Source organism: Nicotiana sylvestris, chromosome 12 (genome assembly GCF_000393655.2).
Source record: "Nicotiana sylvestris chromosome 12, ASM39365v2, whole genome shotgun sequence".
NCBI classification, from domain to species: domain Eukaryota; kingdom Viridiplantae; phylum Streptophyta; class Magnoliopsida; order Solanales; family Solanaceae; genus Nicotiana; species Nicotiana sylvestris.
Window position 1 is genome coordinate 45502399 of NC_091068.1, and position 17590 is coordinate 45519988.

General features: G+C 36.8%; 1 protein-coding gene and 2 long non-coding RNA genes across 3 annotated transcripts; all 3 read left to right on the forward strand.

Annotated features, from left to right (window-relative positions):
* The first annotated feature begins 207 nt into the window (after positions 1–207).
* Positions 208–2005, forward strand: LOC138884208 (uncharacterized). Its single transcript, XR_011404393.1, has 3 exons — positions 208–550; positions 907–963; positions 1812–2005. It is a non-coding gene; the product is annotated as an uncharacterized lncRNA (long non-coding RNA).
* Positions 2006–7915: 5910 nt separating this feature from the next.
* On the forward strand, positions 7916–9743 carry LOC138884209 (uncharacterized). Its single transcript, XR_011404394.1, has 3 exons — positions 7916–8210; positions 8567–8623; positions 9472–9743. It is a non-coding gene; the product is annotated as an uncharacterized lncRNA (long non-coding RNA).
* Positions 9744–15806: 6063 nt separating this feature from the next.
* On the forward strand, positions 15807–16214 carry LOC104230478 (uncharacterized). The gene has a single exon (XM_009783304.2). It carries the CDS (start codon positions 15807–15809, stop codon positions 16212–16214), a length of 408 nt encoding a protein of 135 aa, XP_009781606.1.
* Positions 16215–17590: the final 1376 nt, after the last annotated feature.

The following is a 17590-nucleotide window of genomic DNA, read 5'->3' on the forward strand; positions in this document are numbered from 1 at the left end:
GTGATAGTTATACATTAAGATTGGAAGTCATTTGAGTTGTGATTAAAAATTCGACAAAGATCGCGCGCAAGTTACGGGTTTAAATTTTACTGGAATTTGGATAAAATGTTGATAAGCGTTTCTCTCAATATACTGGGAGTTATGGTGTGTTCTACCTACCGAATCGAAGGTCTATGAGTCTAGTTTCCAACGCAATAAACCGTTCATTAATACGACTTCGGAGTAGAGAGATATTAACATTTTCGTACAGGGGTGCACACTGTTACGGGAACAGTGTGCCTAGTCGGGTTTAGTCAAAATTTCCTTATTTAAGTCAATTTTTAAAACAGAACCCCTGCGTTTTATCCTCTCCAAAACAGAACCAAAAACCTAGGGATTTTCTCTCAAACTTCTCCCATCCATCTAGCCAAGCATAACAACAATTTAGTCATCCTCAAGATGGAGAACACCATGGTAGCTTCGGAATCGTGAATTCTTCGGTGTTTCACTTTTCATAGCAAGACTCCGCCTTGAAGTAATTTCGAATTTTGAGTAATTCTGGTCACGTAAGGTATGATTTAACTTCTCTTTGATCTTTGTAAACTTCTACCATAAGAATTCTTAAGAAATAGTTGAAACCTCTATAGAAATATTCTTGATTTTTCTTAAGAAACCTCTATTAATATGGCTTGATTGTTGGGGCTGTTCTATATGGTTTTATTGTGTTGTTTTGATCTGTGAAGACATGGATGGAATTCTGTTGATGAGGAGATGTAGTAAAGAAAAATTTGGTGGTGTGTTGGGGGGAAATTAATCTACAAAAGAGTCTACAAATTCATGGCCACAAGTTGTTCGCGTAAATGTCTAAATGAAGAATTATTTAAGCTATGAGCTTGAATTTGATTTTGAATGGTTTGTATTATGTAGGAAATCATTCCTAAGGCTTTTGAGGTCTTGGAAACAGTATATAACCCCATCGACAAGGTATGTGGGGCTTTCGCTATACTTTTCGGCATGACTAGAATTCGAATAAACGTTTATCGAATTGTCTCGTCGGATTCGAGTTATTTCACCTTCAACTTATAAAGATGCTTAGACCTGATCTTTTCTCATAAATTGCTTACTCTAGAGGATATCTATGAATTCTCGGATTTCCTTGTTCCTTGCTTAAAAAGAACTAGAGCCTTTTACTCATTCTCCTTTCGACGTTCATATAAATCATGAATAAGTAACATTTACTTCAAAGGTACTCATAATACACAACTCTCATGTTCTTAGTACTTGTTGGCTCGTAGTTGAAAATTAAATATTTTTAGCCACAACCATGATAGTCGGGGAAGAATGATGATAGGCCACTTCGACTCTTCTTAGAATACGTCTTTTAAGGTTGGTTTCGCATTGCACCTATATAATTTATGATCTAGTATATGTATGTATTTACTTTCATTACCGAGCCGCATTATAGACGGCCGGGTATGACACATATTGTGTAACCACTGATCAGTTGGGATTACCGAGCTCCACGTGGCCGGGTACGATTCTACCGAGCCTTTATTATGGCCGGGTATGTTATGGATATTATAGCCCCACAGAGGGATTTATTATTATATAATGTGATATATTATAAGTAGCGATAGTGAACGACGGTGTCACGAGCATACATTTATATCCATGTTGAATTTTAGTTTCCTACCGAGGCTAGTTTCAGAATTCAAATTATCTCTATGTCTCTTCTATTGTTAATTACATTTTTCATGTTACACTTGTCGCCCTACATATTCAGTACATATTTCGTACTGACGCATTTTTATGCGCTGTGTTCATGCCCACAGGTTCGAATAGACAGAGTGGCGTGCCTCCTCAGTAGGACCCCCAGGATCAGCGTTGGGTTTCGCACTCCACTTCTTCGGAGTTGCTGACTTTGAGTCCATAGGTACTATTACAGATGTATATGTGTGGTTTTGGGCATGTCGGGGGCTTTGTCCCGCCCTGTTGAGATTGTCTTACACTCTTAGAGGCTTGCAGACTAGCGGTCATTATATATATATATTTTTCATATCGCCCTATCGACCTTCTGGATAGTTGTTATACTGTTGTTACAGCCTTGTTGGCCTAGTTTATATATATATATATATATATATATATATATATATATATATATATATATATGTCGTGTTGGGCTCTTCTGCCTGCAGGTTATTATATTTCAGATCATATCTCATGGTTGGTTCGCTCGGGCCTTCGGGGATCGGGTGCCAGCCACACCTCCCAAGGTTGGGGTATGACAAACTTGGTATCAGAGCAGGTCAGTCCTAGGGAGTCTACAAGCCGTGTCTAGTAGAGTCTTGTTTATGGTGTGTTGTGCACCACACTTATAAACATGAGGCTATTGGGCATTTAGGATTATTACTTTCTTCTTGATCTAGATCGTGCAATAGAGCCTAATCATAAGTGTTCATTCCTAATTCTCTTTTTGTTTACCTTCTCAGTGATGCCTAACACTAGGAGACGACAAGTGGCTATGAAATTTATTCAGAGGTTGGATGAGGAGGCGGGAGAGGGCACAAGTCAGGTGCCACCTGCTAATGTAGATCAACATGAGCCACAGAATGAGGTTGATTCTCAGGCTTCCGGGGCAGTACCCCCACCACCCCCGGAAGAGCGTAGAGGAGCTAACATACCTCCAGGCCCTCTCCCAGTTGTTCCTGATCAAGACCTAGACATGCAGAGTGCTGTACAATTGCTGACTCGAATAGTGGCCTCCCAGGCCCAACACCAGACCTTCGGTATTGCTGATAGGTCCGTGAGTGCGAGAGTTCGAGACTTTATCAACTTGGATCCTCCAGTATTTACAGGGGTTGATCATAATGCTGACCCACAGGATTTTCTGGATCTTATGCAACGGACCTTACAAATTATACATGCCACGGATGTTGAGTCAGTGGAGTTTACTTCTTATAGACTACGTGATGTTGCTGTGACATGGTATGAGACTTGGAAGCAAACTCGGGGGCCTAATGTGCCACCAGTGACATGGAAGGAGTTCTCTGAGGCATTTTTACAGCAATATTTGCCAATCGAGCTTCGAAGAGCCCGACGAGATAGGTTCTTACACTTAGAACAGGGTAATATGAGCGTTCGGGAATATAGCATGCAGTTCAACTCTTTGGCTAGGTATGCTCCTACGATTGTTGCTGATATGAGTGATCGGGTACACCAGTTTGTTAGTGGTTTGGGGGAACACTTGATAAATGAGTGCACTACAGCTTCTCTAAATCAAGGAATAGATATTGCCCGTATTCAAGCATATGCACAGGGTCTAGAGGATCGCAAGAGGCAACAACGAGCCAATCGAGAGCATGATAGAGGGCAACAGAAGAGGGCGCGGTTCGCAGGTAACATAGGAGAGTTTCGAGGTGGATTTAGGCCACAGTTTCCCCGGCGCCAGTCTTATCCGGCAGCCAGTGCACCGCCACAGTTTCAGGGACAGCGCCAGGATCGGACCACTTATTCTGGTCCAGGTCAGAGTTCACGGACCCCAGGTCCACAGTTTAGAGGCGAGTTCAGTCAGATGAGGCCTCAGTTTCTTAGATGTGATCGATGTGGCCGAAATCATTTTGGACCATGTCGCCAGGGTTCTGATGCATGTTATACATGTGGACAGCCAGGTCATATTATGAGACATTATCCGATGACAGGTGGAGGGGGTATGGCTCAGCCGACGGCATCTGCAGGGGCTTCTTCTTCCTCGGTACGTCCTCCTAGACAGAGTATGCAGACATCAGCTGGCAGGGGTAGGGGAAGATTTGGAGCTTCTGGTTCAGGAGGTCAGCAGAATCGCATATATGCTTTATCGAGTCGTCAGGATTTAGAGTCATCTCCGGACGTGGTTACAGGTATACTATCCGTCTTTTCTATCGATATGTATGCCTTGATAGATCCTGGTTCTACATTGTCGTATATCTCCCCCTTAGTTGCAAGTAAATGGGATAGAGAGCCTGAATTGTTGCAAAAGTCCTTTGAGGTATCTACGCCAATGGGTGAGTCTGTTGTAGTTAGACGGGTATATCGAAGTTGTGACGTGAAGATTCATGACCGCCATACGTTAGCTGATTTGCATGAGCTAGAAATGGTTGATTTTGATATCATTATGGGTATGGATTGGTTGGCTTCTTGTTATGCCAATATAGATTGCTCGACAAAGATTGTTCGTTTTAATTTTCCAAGTGAGCCTATTATTGAATGGAAAGGTGATGCTGCAGCGCCTAAGGGAAAGTTTATTTCTTACCTTAAAGCTCGAAGGATGATTTTGAAAGGGTACATCTATCATTTGGTACGAGTGCATGATATGGAGGTGAAATCTCCAACCCTTCAATCGGTTCCCGTCGTGAATGAATTTCCTGATGTATTTCCTGATGAACTTCCTGGTCTTCCTCCAGAAAGAGAAATCGACTTTGCTATTGATATGCTTCCAGATACTCAACCAATATCTATTCCTCCATACAGAATGGCTCCTGCTGAGTTAAAAGAATTGAAAGCCCAGTTGAAGGATCTTCTAAATAAGGGCTTTATCAGGCCCAGCACATCTCCCTGGGGTGCACCAGTATTGTTTGTTCGTAAGAAGGATGGTTCGTTAAGAATGTGTATTGACTATCGCCAGCTCAACAAAGTGACTATCAAAAACAAGTACCCTTTACCCAGAATTGATGATTTGTTTGATCAGTTGCAAGGTGCCAAATATTTCTCAAAGATTGACCTTCGATCCGGCTATCACCAATTGCGAGTTAAGGAGAGAGATATTCCGAAAACGGCTTTCCGGACTAGATATGGCCATTATGAATTTCTTGTGATGTCTTTCGGTCTTACTAATGCGCCAGCAGCTTTTATGGATTTAATGAATCGGGTTTTCAAGCCATTTCTAGATATATTTGTAATTGTTTTCATTGATGATATTCTGGTATATTCTCAATCAGAAGCAGAACATGAGGATCATTTGCGTGTGGTGTTGCAGACTTTGAAAAATCAGAAATTATATGCTAAATTCTCCAAATGTGAATTTTGGTTGAATTCAGTGGTTTTCCTTGGGCATATCGTTTCCGATAAAGGTATAAGGTAGATGGTCAGAAAATTGAAGCAGTACAAAACTGGCCTAGACCCACAACTCCTACGGAAGTTCGTAGTTTCTTGGGCTTAGCTGGTTATTATCGGAGATTTGTTGAGAACTTCTCTTCTATTGCTGCTCCCATGACAAAATTGACACACAAAGCCGTTAAGTTCCAATGGTCTGATGCATGTGAAAGGAGCTTTTATGAGTTGAAGAAACGCTTAACATTAGCACCTGTTCTAGCACTTCCTGAAGGATCTGAAGGTTATGTGGTATATTGTGATGCATCCAGGGTTGGATTGGGATATGTTCTAATGCAGCATGGAAAAGTTATTGCATATGCTTCAAGGCAGTTGCGGAAGCACGAATACAATTATCCGACTCACGATATTGAGTTAGCAGCCGTTATATTTGCCTTGAAAATATGGCGTCATTATCTTTATGGTGTTCATGTGGATATCTATACAGATCACAAAAGTTTACAATATATATTTAAGCAGAAAGACTTGAACTTGAGACAAAGAAGATGGCTTGAATTGCTGAAGGACTATGATGTGGATATTTTGTACCATCCGGGCAAAGCGAATGTGGTAGCTGATGCATTGAGTCGCAAATCCATGGGCAGCTTGAAGCATGTAAAAGCTGGGAAATTAGAAATGACTAAAGAGATATATCAATTGGCTAACCTGAGTGTACGGCTACATGATACAGGTGACCAGGGTGTAGTAGTCCAAAATATTGCGGGGTCATCACTGGTAGCTGAGGTAGAAATGCGTCAATTTGAGGATCCGGAGTTACTCAAAATTAAAGAGAGTATCCCTTTTCAGAAGAAGCAGTTGTTCGACCAATCTGATAATGGAATTCTAAAATATAAAGGTCGATGGTGTGTACCTAATGTTGGGGAGCTTCGTAAGCAAATTATGACAGAGATGCACCAGTCTCGGTACTCAGTTCATCCTGGTTCAACCAAAATGTATCACGATCTTCGTCAGCTATACTGGTGGAACGGCATGAAGAAAGATATAGCCACATTTGTGGCTCAGTGTCCTAACTGCCAGCAGGTTAAAGCTGAACACCAGAAACCTGGAGGGCTACTTCAAAATATTGAGATTCCAGCTTGGAAATGGGAATCGATTAATATGGATTTCATTACAGGATTGCCCAATTCTCGCCGTAAGTTCAATTCTATTTGGGTCATTGTGGATAGGCTGACGAAATCAGCTCACTTTCTCCCAGTTAGGACCACCTATTCAGCTGAAGACTATGCGAGCCTGTATATCAAGGAAATAGTTCGGCTACATGGAGTTCCGTTTTCTATTATATCTGACAGAGGTGCCCAATTTACAGCTAATTTCTGGAGGTCTTTTCAAGAAGGTTTGGGTACTCTTGTTAACCTTAGTACAACATTTCATCCGCAGACCGACGGACAAGCCGAACGCACTATTCAGACACTCGAAGATATGTTGCGAGCTTGTGTCTTAGACTTCAAGGGAAGTTGGGAAGATCATTTACCGCTTATTGAGTTTGCCTACAATAACAGTTATCATGCAGGTATTCAGATGGCACCTTATGAGGCACTATATGGGAGGAAATGCAGATCTCCTATTGGCTGGTTTGATGTTGGCGAGACAAAGTTGCTAGGACCTGAATTGGTACAGCAAGCTGTAGAAAAGGTAAAGTTGATCCAGGAAAGGTTGCGTACAGCTCAAAGTCGACAGAAATCATATTCAGATAACCGACGTCGAGACTTGGAATTTGCTGTGGGAGACTGGGTATTCTTGAAAGTGTCGCCTATGAAGGGAGTAATGAGATTTGGTAAGAAAGGAAAACTCAGCCCTATATATGTTGGGCCATATCAGATTGTTCAGAGAATTGGGCGAGTAGCCTACAAACTTGACGTGCCACCAGAATTAGAAGCAATCCATCCGGTATTTCACATTTCCATGCTTCGGAAATTCTTAGGTGATCCTTCTTGCATCAGCCCTATCGAGGATATTGAAGTTTCTGAGAACTTGTCATATGAAGAAATACCTGTTGCCATTCTTGACCGTCAAATCCGTAAGCTACGGACTAAAGAGGTAGCCTCAGTAAAAGTACTTTGGAGGAGCAATAATGTAGAGGAAATGACATGGGAGGCCGAGGAGGACATGAAGTCCAGATACCCTCATTTATTTGAGTCTTCAGGTGATATGCTTGAGACAAATATGGAAGGTGTTGCACATATATCAACCAGTGACAGTTGAGGTAATTAAGTTATGGCTAACCTTCTTATTATCATTATTGTATAAGTAAATGGTCGTGTGAGGCCAAGTTGATGTTATTATTATGATGTGTAGCCCTGTGTGGCCTTAGATATGTATGTTTGGGCTGATGACAGGTTTTGGATATTTCTATTTATAGGGGAAACTCTGGCGAAATTTTTTTTAAAAAAAAATTCAGAAGTTAGGTTAACCGTTAACATTCGAGGACGAATGTTCTTAAGGAGGGGAGAATGTTACACCTTGTGTATTCGGCGTTATCATGCTGTAAATGGGCTAATTCGATAGGAAGATAATTTCTATGAAATATTTAAATGATGTGATAGTTATACATTAAGATTGGAAGTCATTTGAGTTGTGATTAAAAATTCGACAAAGATCGCGCGCAAGTTACGGGTTTAAATTTTACTGAAATTTGGATAAAATGTTAATGAGCGTTTCACTCAATATACTGGGAGTTATGGTGTGTTCTACCTACCGAATCGAAGGTCTATGAGTCTAGTTTCCAACGCAACAAACCGTTCATTAATACGACTTCGGAGTAGAGAGATATTAATATTTTCGTACAGGGGTGCACACTGTTACGGGAACAGTGTGCCTAGTCGGGTTTAGTCAAAATTTCCTTATTTAAGTCAATTTTTAAAACAGAACCCCTGCGTTTTATCCTCTCCAAAACAGAACCAAAAACCTAGGGATTTTCTCTCAAACTTCTCCCATCCATCTAGCCAAGCATAACAACAATTTAGTCATCCTCAAGATGGAGAACACCATGGTAGCTTCGGAATCGTGAATTCTTCGGTGTTTCACTTTTCATAGCAAGACTCCGCCTTGAAGTAATTTCGAATTTTGAGTAATTCTGGTCACGTAAGGTATGATTTAACTTCTCTTTGATCTTTGTAAACTTCTACCATAAGAATTCTTAAGAAATAGTTGAAACCTCTATAGAAATATTCTTGATTTTTCTTAAGAAACCTCTATTAATATGGCTTGATTGTTGGGGCTGTTCTATATGGTTTTATTGTGTTGTTTTGATCTGTGAAGACATGGATGGAATTCTGTTGATGAGGAGATGTAGTAAAGAAAAATTTGGTGGTGTGTTGGGGGGAAATTAATCTACAAAAGAGTCTACAAATTCATGGCCACAAGTTGTTCGCGTAAATGTCTAAATGAAGAATTATTTAAGCTATGAGCTTGAATTTGATTTTGAATGGTTTGTATTATGTAGGAAATCATTCCTAAGGCTTTTGAGGTCTTGGAAACAGTATATAACCCCATCGACAAGGTATGTGGGGCTTTCGCTATACTTTTCGGCATGACTAGAATTCGAATAAACGTTTATCGAATTGTCTCGTCGGATTCGAGTTATTTCACCTTCAACTTATAAAGATGCTTAGACCTGATCTTTTCTCATAAATTGCTTACTCTAGAGGATATCTATGAATTCTCGGATTTCCTTGTTCCTTGCTTAAAAAGAACTAGAGCCTTTTACTCATTCTCCTTTCGACGTTCATATAAATCATGAATAAGTAACATTTACTTCAAAGGTACTCATAATACACAACTCTCATGTTCTTAGTACTTGTTGGCTCGTAGTTGAAAATTAAATATTTTTAGCCACAACCATGATAGTCGGGGAAGAATGATGATAGGCCACTTCGACTCTTCTTAGAATACGTCTTTTAAGGTTGGTTTCGCATTGCACCTATATAATTTATGATCTAGTATATGTATGTATTTACTTTCATTACCGAGCCGCATTATAGACGGCCGGGTATGACACATATTGTGTAACCACTGATCAGTTGGGATTACCGAGCTTCACGTGGCCGGGTACGATTCTACCGAGCCTTTATTATGGCCGGGTATGTTATGGATATTATAGCCCCACAGAGGGATTTATTATTATATAATGTGATATATTATAAGTAGCGATAGTGAACGACGGTGTCACGAGCATACATTTATATCCATGTTGAATTTTAGTTTCCTACCGAGGCTAGTTTCAGAATTCAAATTATCTCTATGTCTCTTCTATTGTTAATTACATTTTTCATGTTACACTTGTCGCCCTACATATTCAGTACATATTTCGTACTGACGCATTTTTATGCGCTGTGTTCATGCCCACAGGTTCGAATAGACAGAGTGGCGTGCCTCCTCAGTAGGACCCCCAGGATCAGCGTTGGGTTTCGCACTCCACTTCTTCGGAGTTGCTGACTTTGAGTCCATAGGTACTATTACAGATGTATATGTGTGGTTTTGGGCATGTCGGGGGCTTTGTCCCGCCCTGTTGAGATTGTCTTACACTCTTAGAGGCTTGCAGACTAGCGGTCATTTTATATATATATTTTTCGTATCGCCCTATCGACCTTCTGGATAGCTGTTATACTGTTGTTACAGCCTTGTTGGCCTAGTTTATATTGTCACACCTCCTTTTCCGGCACCGCGAGGGGCGTAGGAGTTTTTTCCAATTAAAGGACAATCGAAACGGGATTTATTTATTTATTTCAGAGTCGCCACTTGGGAGATTTAGGGTGTCCCAAGTCACCAATTTTAATCCCGAATCGAGGAAAAGAATGACTCTGTTTAACAGTCTGCGCACCAGAAATCCGGATAAGGAATTCTGTTAACCCGGGAGAAGGTGTTAGGCATTCCCGAGTTCCGTGGTTCTAGCACGGTCGCTCAACTGCCATATTTAACTTATTTATCTGATTTTAATATAATTATGAACCGATGTGCCAATATTAACTTTTTACCACTTTATTATTAATATTATTATTATTATTATTATTATTATTATTATTATTATTATTTTAAACAAAAAATTGTGAACATCGTTTAAAACATGTCTTTGGATTACGTCACATGAAATGCACCCGTAATCCGGAACACATTTTTATTCAATGTTTTAGGATTTAGATTTGGGTCGCATGAAATGCGCATCCGAGTTTAAGAAGGTAAAATTAATTAAATCGCGCCTAAAGAGTCTAGCGCGTCATTATCTTTGGGGAAGGAAGTGAAATTCACTAAACAATCCATCCCAAATTCTAAGTAATTTTTTTAAATAATTAAATAAATAAATGAGATTGGAGAATCCTGTAAATTTGTATTATTTACATCTATTTATTTTTAGCGAAATCCTTCCTTATTTTAAGAATATCCTTTAATGACTACCTTTTTATTATTACTAAGTTTGTCTATAAATATAAAATCAATATCTACATTCTTGAAAATAACATATTAAATAGAAGAGAAAAACAAATATTAACAGAAAGTAATAAAAATTATAATCATAAATACAACATGGAATTATCGAAAAATAAAATAAAAAAAACAAAAAAAAACTAATTATCCCATAGTTGGATTAAAATTTAAATTGTTAGTAAGACTTAAGCTTATTGAAACTAATTATTTACAAATACTGAAAATTGAAAGAAAGAAAAAAAACTTGATTACTAAACCATATTTCTAAAAAATTTAAACAATTTAACCTTAACTAACTTTGTTTTAATTCACATCATGTCTTAATACTTGTTCGCAAACTAATTCATGTTTTAACTGAAATTGACTACATGATTCCGATTAACTTATCGTTGACGAAAAACCTTATGAATAAGGAACTTAGTTAATTTTTTGCCAAACTGATTCAATAACGCCATTTTTTACATTATTTCTTCTATTTTTTTTTATTAAACAGCTTTAATTAATAATCAGGCTTAAATATATTTCCTAATAATCTGGTTAAGGCGTTATTTAATATGTCGCTATAATATGCCTAGTTATGCCAAATGACAGTGATTTACAGAATAATAATACATGAATAACCTAAATACAATACAAAAAATTAAATTAAACTAAATTAAAAATTTAACACTCCATTCTTCATTTCAGCTTACAAAATGCCAAAATTACAGTTGTGTACCTGATATTGTCAATATAAGAAGAAGAAAGTCAGCAACGTAATACGTAACACAGCAACAGCAACAATAACCAGCAATAACCAGTCAACGAAAATCCCAGTGACAGCTTTGAAAAATTCAAAATAAAATCCAGGAATGCCGAAAATAACGGACAGAAACCAAGGGAAATTTTCAGATTTTTGAAAGGCTAGTTAATCTTCAACCCTTAATTTCTACACCTGTATACCAGAATATTTATCAGGTGTGTACTACTTTCTCTTCTAATTTTCAACTTTTTTTATTTTTCTTTGTATGTTTTTCTTTTCTTGAGAGTTTCAATGTTTTTTCGGAATAAATGTTCAGCTCCTTTTTTTCTCTAATCTCTCTTTTTTCTCCTTCCCCTTCTGATTTTTTCAGACCTCTCTATATATAATCTCCACCCTTTAATCAATTAAAATCAATCCCTTTCTCTACCAAACCCATTATCTTCCCACTCATCCCCATTACATTAAATAAATATATCACACCACCCCATTATATTTTGTCCCACATGCTTCATTTAAAATAATGCAAGATTCCCCTTTAAATTAAATCTTGTCCCCCCTTTATATTAAATAATCATATCACAACTCACCCCATTTCATTTTCTACCCCTTCTGACCTTACTGAAATTACCAAACTACCCCTGAACGTATTACAAATTTACCAAACTACCCATCAGCTATAACACATCAATTAATCAAACTTAACCAAAATATAGACAATATGATCAATTTCTAACAATGTTCAAACAACAATATGAACACGGATGAACATCATAACAACAATATCACATGAACATGATTTTAACAACATTTCAACAACAAATCACATGAACACAAATTGAACAACCAAGAACAACTAAAATTTGATTGAACAATATTTTTGGCAACAACAAACCTATTTTTCGGATTTAAACAACAACAACAATCAAACAAGTATATTTAGATTCCTAAATTCAATAATATTGAACTTAAAATCAACTCTAACAACATTACAACAAACAATTCTTATATTAAACTTTAAACAAGATTATGAGAACAATTCAAGAAATAATCATAAATGGTAAACAAGAAATCAAACTATACAAAATTCGGATTCAAGATCATCCAAACATGAACATGAATGAATCTATTTTAACACAACAAACATGACGGATTAAACGATTAAATCAATATATTCCTTTAACACAACTAAATTCTTTAAACAAATAACAAGATCGACGAAGAAACAATTATGAACTTAAACTTGAACTTAACAATATTAACAATTTCTAACAATACATAAACACATGAAACAAATTGAAGAAATAGTTAATTAAATTTCAATTTGAATCTAACAAACATCAAACTAACAAATATTCACTTAAACAATAATACAAACATGAAATGAATATGAAAACAATTAATTAAACTTCTATTTTGAAATCTGAAAATTAATTTTAACAAAGCACATGAACATGAACAAACTAGAAAAATGATTTCAACGATGAACAACGAACAAAACAAGAATTGAATTCTTTAACGATTTTGGATCCGGAAAATACCAAACAAAAATATGGACGATAAATGAGATTCAAAAATCAACTAACCGGAAATGAAACGACGAACAACGATTGTAAACAAATCCGTCCGGGCTTCGACTCAACGAAAAACCCTCGACCTTTGACAAACCGAAGAAGACGAAACAACAACGAAACAATAGCAACTGCTGCGACGAGCAACAGCAGCAGTCCGTCGAGAAGCAGCATGAAGCAGACGCCCTGGCAGCAGCGCGACGGAGGAAGAAGAAGCTGCATGAAGCAGTAGCAGCTGGGAGCCGAACGCAGCAGTAATGACGAGGATGCAGCAACGACGGGCAACTCGACGAGACCGGCAGAACAGCCGCGATAGCAGTGTCGACGAAGCTTGGAAGAAACAGTCGCAACAGCAGCATGGTGGAGAAGCAGGCAGCCATGGCAATCTTAGCTCAAACTTGAGCTCGACGAGCTTCATTAATGGCGGATAGGGCTGGGGTCGTTTAGTCGAGCCGGGGTCGTGAGGGTGACGTGCGTGTGTTGTGAGTGTGACGGGGTGAGGGGGAAGGGCTGGAGGGGGTGGTCGTTGGGGTAAGGCATCCATGGATGGAGCTTGAAGTTTTGAGGAAGAAGAAGGAGAATAGGGGGGCGGATGCTTTAGGCATTTTTAGGGTTTTTTTTTCTATTTTTTTTTGTTTTCTTTTGTTTTATTTTTTGAAATGCAAGATAATAGGGTGTTGGGTTATGGACCGGGTTGACCCAGTTCGAAATGGACTGGGTCGTAGGGAAGATTGGGCCATTTTTTGGGCCTGTGGCTTGAAATTGAAGAAGAGGCCCAATTCCGACTTTCTTTATATTTTCGCTCTCTTTTCTTCTTTTATTTTTCTAAAACTAAATTATAAAAATACTTAAACTATTATTAAGAACTAAATTAAGTTATAAAAGCGCAAATTAACTCCCAATAACAATTAACGCACAATTAAGTATTAATTAAGCATAAAATTGTATATTTGGACATTAAATGCTAAAAATGCAAACGATGCCTATTTTTGTAATTTTTAATTTTTGTAAAACAAATTTAATTATTATCAATTGTAGAATTAAATCCTACATGCAAAATGCGACATATTTTTGTATTTTTTATTAATTTAGCAAATAAACACGCACAGACAAATACAAATAATTATTCAAAATATCACAAAATATCACAAAATTGCACACCAAAGAAAAATCATTTTATTTTTGAATTTTTTTTGGAGTAATTCTCATATAGGGCAAAAATCACGTGCTTACAGCTGTATATATATATATATATATATATATATATATATATGTCGTGTTGGGCTCTTCTGCCTGCAGGTTATTATATTTCAGATCATATCTCATGGTTGGTTCGCTCGGGCCTTCGGGCATCGGGTGCCAGCCACACCTCCCAAGGTTGGGGTGTGACAGTAAAATATTTATTTCTATGAATAATGGGATTTGTATTCTGTTTTATACCTGATATGCATCTAAAATGCAAAAGCCTATGTGATGTGTAGGTGTGTACAAAGAAAACCGACAAACCACACCAACCCGATAATTCGAGTCAAATCGAGAGAAAAAAAAACCCGATTATAGTTTGGTTTGATTTGGTTTGGTATTGGAAAAAAAACGACCATAATTGGCTTAGTTTGGTTTTAACTAAAAAAAGTCAAACCGAAACTAAACCAACCTGACATTACATATATAGAAATTTTAGATATATTTAATATATAAATATACTTATTGTGATATAATTTATAAATATTTTTTAAAAAGTTCATAATTTTATCTGTTAAGGTATTATTTCAAGGTTGGACTTAGAACTTTTGAATGTTCCAATAAGTTTTATAGCCATTAATATTAGTAAATTAAATAATACTAACAAAAGCTCAAACCAAAATCAAATTAATATTAATGCTAACAAAAGACATTCAGTTCAATACTACGAACGGGAATATATTGAATATCTATTTTTTCGTTTTGCAATAATCCAGATAAAAATGCATAACCTATTTATATTTTTTCTTTAGCGTTAGTCATGTAATTAATACTCCCTTATTAGTCTACTTATTTTAGCATGAATTAGTACTTTTAGATTATGTTTATTTTTTTATGGCTTTTTAATTAGGAATATTTATATTACATAATTTTATTGTCTTTATTGTTGAATATTTTAGGACAATGCCATGACACATCTCATATTTTGTATTATTTTCTTGGAAAATACTTTATATAGTTGTATCTTACTAGGATTAAAGAAATATTTTTAGCACGAGTTATATATTTTGTTCTATGAAGATTTTACCGGAAAAAACCCGAATAACCCAAAAACTTGAGAAAACCAAGATTGAAAAACCCGAGTTTTATTGGTTTGGTTTGGTCTTTAGATTTAATAACCTGACACAATTGATTTGGTTTGGTAATTGTAAAATCCGATCCAACCCGACCTATGTACACCCCTAGTGATGTGTGTGTATATATATATATATATATATATATTGTATGGTGTAAATTAATTGTGGAGAGGACAAAATAGAAAAACGTGTTTCAGGTTGCTATTAAGTTATAGCATATACTTATAATTCTTCTTTGCCTTGCATGTAACGTGAGTTGAGTACCACAAAAAAAATGTCATTGCTATTTCAATCTCATAAACTAACTTCCGTTTTAAACGCTCTTCTTGATTTCTTCTTTGTTTTGGCCCATCTTGTTGCTTCTTTCTTGCATCTCAACCCTAAATTGGAAGAAAGAGGAGGAGGTATCTAAAGATGACAATAGAAAGAGAATTAAAATTATCACTATATTTATTCCTCTTTTCCAAGTGCAGGATAAATTGAATGGGGTTGTGTACCTTTTTCTACCAATTGAAAGTGCAGCCCTAGAATGTTACTGAAGCAAATTCAAGCTTTTGACTAATTTATTGTCGTCGGCTATATTAAGTTATATTCGGGGAGATTTGATTGATTCTGAATCAATATTATAGAAGAATGGAGGATAGGTATGGGGATATGAGAGTTCCTCTAATCTCTTGCATTTTTTGTATTTGTGTAACTGGCGGAGGAATCCTCCTTGTCATCTACCTTTTCGTGTCGAATCTTTCTCAACCTTGGTTTCTTCCAGCAGCATTGATCTTAGTTGGTTCTCCATGGCTCTTTTGGTTCCTCACTTACATGTACACTTGCATCAAACTATGTTGTTGCAGTAGCAAACTTGATAATCGCCAGATTTCACAGCGCAGCTCCAACGCGGCCACCATGGCGAACGCCAGGAATGTTTCCACGAGAAATTCGACCAGTTCACAGAACAATAATTATGATGAAAAACATGTCAAATTTGCTGAGGTTGTGGAAGTTGGGGAAAGTGGACATAGCCGTGGTAGCAAGCAAGATGAATGAGAGATACATCCATTAAATCGTCGGAGTAAATTGAGGTGCCCTTGAACTTATCAAGATACATATAGTGATTCTAATAGATGGGGTCATGGCTGTATGCATGAGTTGAGTCTTGAAAGACATTGTGACCGCGGGAGATGTATTGAAGATTTAAACTTGATGGATCCGATCGATCGGCCTTTAGGGTTTTTATCACGCATTTACTTTTGAAATTACAGGTTAAGAGAGTTTGATATTGTTGACATCTTAACAATTTCTCATATGCATATTTATGAATCATGTCGGAAATGATGGATACAGATGAACCCATTGAATGAAGTATGATGAAACTTCTAAGTTTAACTGATAGTCTTCCTTATTATGACGAAAAATTAATGTGTCTGCACGTGTTTTATGGAAAACCATCTTGTCCTTTTACAGATTTGGTATTTAGTTTGATGTGGAGAAGAAATTTGGATTTGATTTATGAATTGCGGTTCACTAGTAAATACCATGGGAAACCTTATTGTTGTTCTACGCATACACGATGTTCTTGAATTTGTTAATCGAGCGTCATCTCACCATTGGATTTTAGAACCCTCATTATTAAGATTATTTGATGTTGAAGCTTGAGGAATAAATGAAATGTTGGAAAACAAAATGAAAGATTGCTATTGTCACATGTGAAAGTTATGTACTTAGAGATCATTTGGTTCATCGTATTAACAATAATAATCGCACCATAATATTTTGCATAAGTTGTAGTGCGATATTTAGCTGGTTGGTACAAGAAAAATAATTGTTGCACAGCTTAAAACAACGTTTGGTTGGGCTCATTGTTAATACTTAGAATGAGTTATATGGGAGAGTTGTGGACTAGTATTTTATATGGGATAGTATATGGAATAAGAATATATTCATTAGCACTACATAGTTAAGAAGAACTAAATACAAAATATATCCCTAAGATAAGCAATACCCCCATAATAATTTATACATTATTATTAACTGAATAACAATTCTGACATTATAATCTGTGCATATCTAGTACATAATGTATGATACAAGTCAACCTTCAGTGGCAATTCCACAGAGTCGGTAAAAGGAAATGGCAGAACTAGATGCTCTGACATGGAAGACCAGCAAAGTCTTCCGAAGATTTTAAGCTAAACATAATAGTTAAACTTGATTTTCTAAACTCGGAAAAGTGTTATGCTTTATAAAATGTACTGGAAAAAAAAAACATTTGAGTCACTAGTCATATGTATATTATCCTCAACAAATAAAGGGGTGTATGCAGAGGCGAATTCAAGATTTAGTAGGTTCAAAATGAGTGTAATCTTATTATATGTCTAGTTCTTAATTTTTCCACACATATGTATAAAGTTTCCTATATCTGC